We start from the raw sequence: 10,057 nt of genomic DNA, 5'->3' as shown, positions 1-10,057 counted from the left end.
AGGCTCCCAATCCAAATTCATATTCCTTGGCATGGCGGTCTTGGTCATTGGGGTTATAGTTGTGATTTCAGTTTGATTCCCACCCTGTTCCTCTACTTAAAACCCAGCTCCGGCTTGTCAATCCTCAAGTGCATTGGGGCTTTGCTGTCCTATCCCATCTCCATCCTGGATGCCCTTTGTCTGACCTCGCCCTTCTTCCTAAGTCTTTTTCCATTTAAATCCTGCTCAGCTCAGACTCTCCTATGTGACAGTTCCCTCTATGTGCTCATGGGCACTTGCACTTGCCAACTTTTCTGGGGTTTCTGCAAGACACACCTTATCCCCCAACAGAGCTGGAAGCAAGTAGGGGCCAGAGACCTGACTGGGGCGTCTCTGTAATTCTCATAGCATTCAGCACAGTGTAGGTGTTTAGTAAATGTTTGATGAAAAAATGACTTTTAAAATAGATTCTAGGCCGGGCTCGGTGGCTCAGCCTGTAATCCCTGCACTTTGGGAGGCCAAGGTGAGTGGATTGCCTGAGCTCGTGGGTTCGAGACCCTCCTGGACAACTTGGCGAGCCCTCATCTCTACAATAAAACAAAAAAATTAGCCGGGCGTGGTAGTGCGCGCCTATAGTTCCAGCTACTCGGAAGGCTGAGGCGGAGGATCGCCGGAGCCCAGCAGGTCGAAGCTGCGGTGGCTGGGAGCGGCCACTGCCCTCCAGCCTGGACGACAGAGTGAGACTCCAACTCAAAAAAAAAAAAAATAAAAATAAAACTAAAAAATAAATAAATAAAAATAAATAAAATAGATTCTGTCAGATGCAAGGAATGACAAAAATTACCTATGTATTTATAGGTTTACATAAATATGTATACATATATATTTTTCCCTCCTGTCAACTCTGTGTGCCAGACAGGCAAGGTAGGTGTTATCTCCATTTTATTGGTAAAACACTGAGTGCCTGAAAAGTTAAGAGCTAGTTCTGGATCACCCAAACTTTGGTGAGAAAGTAAGCACTAGAGTTGGGTAACCTGGCTCTCAGTCCAATGTGAGCTGTAGTGTTAATACCCTTTACCTTTTTTCCATTTGAAGACTCGTTTCTTCTGCTAGAATTGTGAGGTGAAAAAGGGTCTCATTTTTAAGAAAAGTTCTTTACTATAGAAGAGGAGTTTATAATGGGTTGAGAGTGTTACGTAGTGGAATGAACACTTACTGAATATGGCTTCTGGGTCTGCCTTTTTTTTGAGTTGGAGTCTCACTCTGTTGCCCAGGCTGGAGTGCAGTGGCACGCTCACAGCCACTGCAGCTTTGACCTGCTGGACTCAGGTTATCCTTCCTTCCAAGTAGTTGGAACTACAGGTGCGCACTACCATACCCGGCTTATTTTGGGTCTGCCTTTTACCAGCCGAGTGATGTTGGACAAGTTACTTAATTCTCTAAACTATATAGTCTCTTCATTTACAAAATGAGGGAATTGGACTGGATGTACTTACAGTCACTTCTCACTCTAACAGTCAGGAGGAACAGTCTATCATTAGATAAGGAAATTCTGGCCGTTGGGATAGAATTCCCTAACCCAGAAGATCCCTGGACCCACTAGGCGCTACTGGAGAAGACGTGTCAGGGGAGCCCCAGGGTCCCTTTGTAAGTTAAATCATGAAGGTCATGCTTTAGGATGTAGCAGAAAGAAAAAGCAATGAGATAAGTCAATACCTTACTTGATAGTCATCAAGTATTAACTGAGCATCTCCTACCAGGAGCCGTCAGGTGTTGGGACCAAGATGATGAACAAGGAGCTCTCAGCTAGTGGGAGGGATAGATATGTAACAAAAAGGGTGTAATTGACTGTGATGAATACAAAACAGGTTTATATGGGTAAAAAGTTGAGTTGCAAAGGTGGGAGGCATCAGTTTTGCCTTGGGTAATGGGGGTATAAAGAGAGGTTAGGGTGAGGCAGAAAAGGTTCTGTAGAGAAGATGAGGAGAATCAGCATCTGCACAGAGTGTGGCATGGGATCTGGTCAGTGGATTTTCAAGGAATAAAGCACTTTGATATAGGAAAAGGGAAGGCTTGCTTATTAAAGTAGAAGTGGGATTGTATGTGAATAACTGAGTTTAATTAATCAGTACAGGTAGATTAATACAAAGCAATTGAGTTCTTCTTTTAACAGAAAGGAGTTGGCTGGTATGAGTACAGCCTACATAAACCCAGTTTTACTGAATACCTTGATTTCAAGTATTCTTGTTAGACCAGGCTTCCTACTTTTACTTTAATCACACATATGGATGATCAAGACTTTGTTTACTTAGCACCAATGATGGAAAAACAAGCATGAGCTTAAGTGGTTTTAGGTATATTTAGATTAGATAGTCACACATATTTTTAACATTTATCAAGCATTACAATGAAAAGTTGTGGTCTTCATTTTCAGGAAACTTTAAGCAAACATTGAAAGATGTTTAAAAGAGCATTCTGACCCAAAAGGTAGAAGAGCAAAGAATCAATGAATATCAGAATGGGAAAAGACCTTACACATTATCTTTCTGCTTCTCTCATTTTACAGATTTGTTTTATTTATTTATTTTTTGAGTCAGAGTCTCACTCTGTTGCCTAGACTGGAGTGCAGTGGCATGATTGTGGCTACTGCAGGCTTGACCTGCTGGGTGTAGGCAATCCTTCCACCTCAGTCTTCCAAGTAGATGGGACTATATGCATAAACTACCACGCCTGGCTAAGACAATCTTCCCACCTCGGCCTCCCAAACTGCTGGGATTACAGGCATGAGCCACTGCGCCCAGCCTATTTTACAGATTTGTAAACTGCAATCCAGAAAGATTGATGGTATCTCGAAGTCGTCCTATAAACTGTGGAATCTCTGGACACATATTTAAGACCTCAGAGTTTTAGATACTGAGTAGGAAAAAATTTGAAAAGGAACATATGCTCTTTACCATCTTGATGGTTTTCAAAGCGTTGTCTGTAATTCATTTCGGGTGCTTTGCATTTAATCTTGTCTGTCATGATCCTACATGATGGACTAGTCCCTGCCTAAGAAAATCTTGCAGTTTTATTAGGGAGAAAAGACCCACGAAACAGAGAGCAACATCAGATACTCTCAGGTGTCAAAGGAAAATCTGCTATCAGAAGTCAGAGAAGGGAGGGATTGGTGTAGGACAGCATAGTACAGAAATTTTTTAAAAATTGGGTATCCTCTTTTTATAAAAAATTTTTATTATAAAGATGTGGGGTACATTTCAAGGTTAGGTATATAAACATTGATCATGCAGGTACCCTTGTTGATGAGGTATGCCCCTCCCTCCCCTAGCAGTTTCCCTCAACTGCCAATCCCATCCCTCCCCCACAGTTTCCCACTACTGCCAATGGCTTTCTTATAGAATTATAATTGTTCAAGGTCCGTTTATGAGTGAGAACATATGGAACTCTGTTCTTTGTTTCTGTGATAAATCACTGAGTATGATCGACTCCAAAGGGTCTCGTCTTTAACGATGACTGAGGGGAAAGAAAGGTGGTCATGTTGGAGAGTAATGGTGGGGGTGGGGGCATGGAGATAGCAAAAGCCAAAGAGAAACATCAGGAATGAGCCCACAGTGTCTGGGGCTGGGAAGAAACTTGGTTAAGGAGAACCAGATTCAGAAGAGAGGGCAAGAGCATCCGCTAGAACTTCTTCCAGTTCTGTAATTCAGCTCTTCTCTATCCTATCGTTTTACCAAGCAGGAAGGTGGAGCCAGAAGGAGGCAAGTCCTTTATTCACATTTACAGCCAGTAATCCCCTTAGGCAGTGCTTCTTGGAGGAGGAAGGTGTTGGGGCAGTCCAGCCTGCAATTAAACTACTATAGGACTTGAGGAAGTGTAGTGCCACCAGAGAAATTCCAAGGGACTTCCAGCCCCACCTGTTTGAGCTCACTTCCTTCATGTGACAGCTATATGTATATAAATAATCAGAAGCCTTTCGTCTTGAAACAGACTCCTAGGAGACCAGAAGCAGCAGCCCTTCCTGAGCTCAGGTGAGAGAACATCCCCTCTACTGACACCACTCCCATTGTTCTGGGGATCAGCCTGGTCCTCCAAACCATCTACCCATGTGTGTTCAGGACCATGTCTAAAGGAGACTTTTCCAAGTGGACAAAATCTCTTAGAGGACAAGGAACTGTCATGTTTATCTTTTCAGTGCCTAGCACAACATTCAGAATAGTGGGTGCTCATTAATAGTGGGTGCTGATCCAACCGTTGAATTTTAAGGTAGATTTACTATTCGCCCACTAAATTCAAGGCAACTAACATCAATCTCTAAAACAAAATTGAATTGATCATTCACTATGTGCTAGGTGTATAAATCAGAGATTATTTTATTTAAATGTCAAAACAAGTTTCTGGATTAAGTTTAATTATCACCATTGTTAGGTTAAGAAAATGAAACTCAGAGAGGTGAGTTAACAAGTTTAAGTTCATGTAGAAGTAGGGTGGTCAACTCATTCTGGTCTATCTGTGATTTTTCTAGTTTTAAAACTGAAATCCCTGTATCTTGGGAAACCCCTTGAGTCCTGGGTAAACTGAGAAGATCCATGTAGGTGGGATTTGGTAAAGCAAGTATTTGTTTGGACTCAATTCTATTGTCTCCAAACACAGAGCTCTCTCTCATACTTTTGGGTTTTGTTTGCTTATTCTCTTTCCTACATTTGGTATTATCTCAGGTGGCCACAAATGTTAAAAATGTCTACCATATTGCCTGGCACAGGAAAAATTCAATAAGTGATAATGATTATCAGTGCTATGCCAAGTCATGGAGCCAAGGCAGAAGGAAAGATGAACATCCATACATATATATGTATATATACCTGTACATACATGTCTTTATGTATTTTATGCATGTTATTTTTTTCAAAATATTAAAGTGGTTAAAATATTGAAAAATTAAATTGTAGGTTTATTATAACCCATGACTTTAAGTTTAAATATTTGATTTATGTCCCAAACGAAATTTCTTATAATTTTACTTTTCTGGTTTTAAGGGAAGAAAACTCATCAATAATATTTTAATTATATTCATTTGAGAAAAAAGTTAACCATTTAAAATACATGGAAACATGAATAGCAGTGCAGTTTTCCTTTTACTCCAACTTGGCTTAGTATGGAACTGTGAATTCTGTCTTTATTTAAAATTTTGATATTTTGTTCATTGTGAATTTTTAAAATTCATTATAATATTGCTTAAAATGTTTTTAGTCTCTACAATGCAGTTTTTTAGTGCCTTTTTACATTTTGCATCCAATGTGCCTCAATCATCTTACCCTAACCCCAGCTCATTATCACTTTGTCTTAAAATTCAGCAGACACCATAAACTGCTCTCTTACTGAGCAGGCTCACCCAAGAAGAAATGAATTCCTTCATTGCCTTTCTTCTCTAGTTTTTGGGTTCACTTCCTGGCATGGCCAGGAAAGAGTGTACTCTGAATTCACCTCAGGAGTGCCTGACTAAGGCCTGCATAGGACGCTGTGGAGTCCCAGACTCAGGAGGGAGAAGTGTTAGGTGGAACCCAACTGATTGCCTATCATGTCTTGCCTTTCCCTGGCAGTAGGACTGTTATGAAATCATCGACTTTCTATTTGCCTTCTGGGCTGAAATGAGTATTATCCTCAAATAACCACCTGATCTCATACAAATGCCAAACACAGCTAAGTGTCTTTGCCCTGTGGGTGGCCATAAAACCCAGAGAATTCTCCCCAAGTGGTGCAGCCCATCTTCTGCGAGATTGTTTTCCCCTATTTCCCCCACGGGGCCTAAGGGGACTAGAAGGGTGAGCTACACTGGCATTCTGGAAGGGAAGGCGATACACGTCAATTCTCCAAAACAAGTTTTGACATTTCCCCTGAAATGTCATTCTGTCTAGTCACTGCAATTGCCTGCTGTTCTAGGCCCTACCTGCTGGGCAATGACAGAGGAGCTGGGACAGAATAAAGGAGCCACAACCTGTGGCACCAGCCAGCACTTAGACCCTGACAGGCACCTGTAAGCTTCTCTTCACAGGAGGCTCAGCAGTTTTTCTTCGTAAGTTGTATCAATGGGCTGCTCTGTTTGGAGTCAGATTAGGCTGTTGAGTTTCTCCCAGTGGATACCTGGGGGAGACATATCCCTGGTGGCTAGATTGGCTTCTTAAGGATGAGATGAGGAAATCAGTAAGTCATGCTCTTTCCTTTGAATTCCTAGCTCCTGATTCTGGCATTCTCCAGATTCCAGGCACAAGATGAAAGGCTGTGGTCTTGTCTTCAGTCTTCTCTCTACTGTGTTTTCTCTCCTCTGGACTCCTTCTACTGGGTTGAAGACACTCCACTTGGGAAGCTGTGTGGTAACCACACACCTTCAGGAAATACAAAATGGATTTTCAGAGATACGGGACAATGTGGTATGTAAGGGGGCAGCTCCCTCTCCTGGCTGCCTCTCATTTTCCTTCCTTGTCTGTTTCTCTTGTTCTGATAACCCTGGAAATGTGGCCATGAAATGAGTGAGGCAGGCTGGAGACTCCTTACCAGAAAGTTGAACTCCCTAGAAATATCTGTACTTCATTATTTTTAAATGCTTTGGAAAGGGACCCCCACTGGTCCTTGGCAGGAAAGAGATGTGAAGCTTGATGTCTAAGACCCCGGCAGCAGTTACTGACCCATGCTTTCTTGCTTTGTCTTCTTCTGTTTAGCAAGCCAATGATGGAAACATCGATGTCAGAATCTTAAGGAGGACCGAGTCTTTGCAAGACACAAAGGTGTGTGCTTGGCCCAGATAAACTCTGGGAAGAAGTGGGGAGCATCTATATCAGCCTGGTCTTGTCTGTGCCCTTCCTCCATGCCTCACCAACCCACCTGTCTTTTTTGCAGCCTGAGGATCGTTGCTGCCTCCTCCGCCATTTACTGAGACTCTATCTGGACAGAGTATTTAAGAACTACCAGACCCCAGACCATCATACCCTCAGGAAGATCAGCAACCTCGCCAATTCCTTTCTTACCATTAAGAAGGACCTCCGGCTCTGTGTGAGTTGGTTTCTGGGTAACAGAATCCAAAGGAGCACATAGCTTCAATGATTTAGCCATCAAGCTCTCTTTTCTACTCCCATTTAATGAATAGAGAAACTGAATCTAAAAGATTTAAGAGTCTATATCGAGCCATATGACTATGTAATAACTCAGTTTTGTTGACTTTTGGTTAAATGTTCCATGCAAAAAGTGTTTTGCAAAATGTAAAGAACTATAAAATGCTAGTTATTTGATATTAATGTCAATTAGCTATGATCCTTGAAATTACACTTTTTCTGAAAGTAAGTGAATGGCTAGAATGTACTAGTGCTTCCTGCATCTGAGCAACCATTCAGTAGGTCACTGGACTTGACATCAGAATATGGTCTGAACAGGACCTGGGAATTCAGTTCTCTTTTCCCATGGGGGCTCAAAGGAGTTCTGGGATGGAGGTACTAGACTAGAGCTGAGGGGAGACCAGGGGTATACAGTGATCACAAACTCCTTCAGAACTGCCTGCCTGTTTCTAAAAACAAGCAATGAGTTCCATGTTTGAGTCGAAAATGCTGGCTTTCTCTTCTAGCTTAATGATCCCAAGTGTGAGGCCTGAAAGAACTTTTCTACAGGAATACGTATCTATAGGGTTGTGAATGAAAGAGCAAGAGTCCCACCTGCTTCATGTCAGTGGCAGGAGAAAATCAGAATCTTTAATAAAATCTATTATTCTTTGGGTCCTTTTCAGCATACCCACATGACATGCCATTGTGGGGAGGAAGCAATGAAGAAATACAGCCAGATTCTGAATCATTTTGAAGAGGTATATGCAATGTTGTCATTGATTGGGATGGGTGTGTTTTTAGAACTGAGATCATAGATGGGTGGGATGGATATTCATGCTGGGAGAAATCCGGTAGCCCTCAGGTTAACAGTGCTTGGCACTCATGTGGACCATCCCTCGCTTTAACCCAAAGGGCACCCATCCAGGCTCTAGAAGATGCCCTGTCTGGATGATCCTCCAGATATGGAAAAGGAATGGCCATGACTCCATCAAGTCACTCCAGAGACATCTGAATCTTCCCTCACACAATGAGAGGCAATGGCTTTCTAACATTCACACACCTACACATACTCTCAAAAACACTCACAGCTTCACACACCCAGGCCATGCTATTTCTCACCTTAACACCTCTGCACATCTGCCAGGAAGGCCTGGAGTTCACTCCTCACTAACTGACTCCTTCTTATCCTTAAGTCTCAGTCTAGGCACCACCTCCAGGAAGGTGCTGGCTGCTTCTCTGAGTTAGATACCTCCCCTGGTGTCCTGTGGGGATTCCATCATTTATCCACCACACTACACTTTAGTTACTTGTTTCTGTGTATCTCCCCATTCAACTGTGAATCCCTTGTGGACAGAAATCGTGCCATCCACCTTTGAACCTCTAGCTACTAACCCAGTGCTTGGCACAATAAATATTTGTTCAATTGAAGTATGGACAGTAGACAATCCCTACACACACACACACACACACACACACACACACATCCTTGCTAAAAAGACAGCCTCATCACTTTGATCTTCGTGATGCAAGAGGTTTAGGTTGAAGATTCGATTCTGCCACACCTCTGTGCTTCATTTTCCATTTGTAAGATCAGGGTGATGAACTCAATGACTTCACTTTCTCTTGAAAGATCGTGAGGTTCTATAACTTCTTCAAGCTCTTCATCATGAAGAGAATGCTCTGCTTACGATGCTCAATAGACCTACCCATAAGAGAGAGAAGAACTAATTCTGTTGTCTCTTTATGAGTTGCTGACCACATAAGTGTGTGTCTCTTTCAGCTTGAGTCTCAGGCAGCAGTTGTGAAGGCTTTGGGGGAACTAGACATTCTTCTTCGATGGATGGAGATGAAATAGGAGGAAAGTGATTGTGCTGCTGAGAGTATTCCAGGCCAAGAGTCCCGGTCCTCATTACCTGTGGAAGTATGATCCCAAGCCACCATCTCTTTGTCATATTAATTTAGTTCTGGTCACAGTGTATCTTATTTATTATTTGTTTCCTTATGTGATTGTCTTTATGTGTCCTCAAACTTAATTTAGACCACACTTTTATCAGACTTTTTGTAATATCTTTTCTATAAGTTTGATATATTTATTAATGTATTTATTTATTCTTGCTATTTAACTTATTTATTTTTGTATTTAAACATGAGACTTTTTAAAAATTCATAAGTTATATTTATAGCCTGAATGGAGCAGGTGATGTGTTTTTATACAGTAAACAAATCCTCTAGTAGGATGACAAGGGGTATCATTTAATTTTATTAAATTAAGAACATATTTACTCACTACCAATGCTCTGTGAGATATTTGAAATTGAACCAATGGCTATTTAGAATGGGTCATGGAATAAATTTTTATGTGAAATTACAGGCCTGTTTTACAATTACTTACCACCCCCACTCAATTCCCCAGTCCCATACTTGTATATCTTTGCTAAGAAATCCTGCATGGTCAGCATATAATTTTTACAAATAAATATATATTTATTACTTATTTCTTTATGTGTTGTCTTTATGTGTCCCCAATCTTAATTTAGACCATACTTTTATAAGATTTTTATAATATCTTTTCTATTATTTGGTATATTTATGTCAACATATTTATTTATTCTTGCTATTATTTGCATAATAGATACTATTTGCATACTTCTTAGAATTTGAAAATGTATCAGGAGCAGAAACAATGTTGGGGTTGAGATTAAATCTTATTTCACCCAGGGTCCTCTTGCTCCTTTGGGGAAGAAGATGCAAGTGAGAACCTGGGCCTTCTCTCTTAGCAGAATTCATACCCCAGTTCTGTCTATTAATTCACTCACATCTGATTCCATGCTACCCTCCACTTAAAGGGACTCTGACTGAGCAAGGTCTTCAACCATCTTTGCTTTCCTTTCATTGGTTTGAAGGAGCACTGTCTTTGTGTGCCCCTGTTTTATTTTTACCCAGATTCCCATACTCTTATAACACAAATTACCATGGCATGAGGCCCTGTTATA

The 10,057-nt window shown here is 41.3% G+C and overlaps 1 protein-coding gene across 2 annotated transcripts; it reads left to right on the top strand.

Moving 5' to 3' along the window:
• Positions 1–6,230: 6,230 nt before the first annotated feature.
• Positions 6,231–8,997, top strand: IL20 (interleukin 20). 2 transcript variants are annotated; one of them, XM_008055692.1, is made up of 5 exons: positions 6,231–6,404; positions 6,693–6,758; positions 6,871–7,023; positions 7,748–7,822; positions 8,845–8,997. In XM_008055692.1, the coding sequence occupies exons 1-5, from the start codon at positions 6,246–6,248 to the stop codon at positions 8,917–8,919; spliced, it is 528 nt and encodes a 175-aa protein (XP_008053883.1). In that variant the 5' UTR covers positions 6,231–6,245; the 3' UTR covers positions 8,920–8,997. The 2 variants fall into 2 exon arrangements, with proteins under 2 accessions (XP_008053883.1, XP_008053884.1); XM_008055693.1 differs by lacking the exon at positions 7,748–7,822 and having other exon boundaries at positions 6,246–6,404; positions 8,845–8,919.
• The last annotated feature ends 1,060 nt before the right edge of the window (positions 8,998–10,057 follow it).

Source organism: Carlito syrichta, unplaced genomic scaffold, assembly GCF_000164805.1.
Source record: "Carlito syrichta isolate Samal-C Ts95f unplaced genomic scaffold, Tarsius_syrichta-2.0.1 Scaffold301930, whole genome shotgun sequence".
NCBI classification, from domain to species: domain Eukaryota; kingdom Metazoa; phylum Chordata; class Mammalia; order Primates; family Tarsiidae; genus Carlito; species Carlito syrichta.
Note: the sequence above shows the minus strand (reverse complement) of the source record. Positions and strands in the feature narration are given on the sequence as shown.

Bases quoted from the DNA above. Each gene is read 5' to 3' on its own strand.
- IL20 (XM_008055692.1), top strand. From the start codon at position 6,246: ATGAAAGGCTGTGGTCTTGTCTTCAGTCTTCTCTCTACTGTGTTTTCT. The intron at 6,759-6,870 runs GTGTGTGCTTGG...TCTTTTTTGCAG, and splicing joins AGTCTTTGCAAGACACAAAG to CCTGAGGATCGTTGCTGCCT. The intron at 7,024-7,747 runs GTGAGTTGGTTT...GGTCCTTTTCAG, and splicing joins AGAAGGACCTCCGGCTCTGT to CATACCCACATGACATGCCA.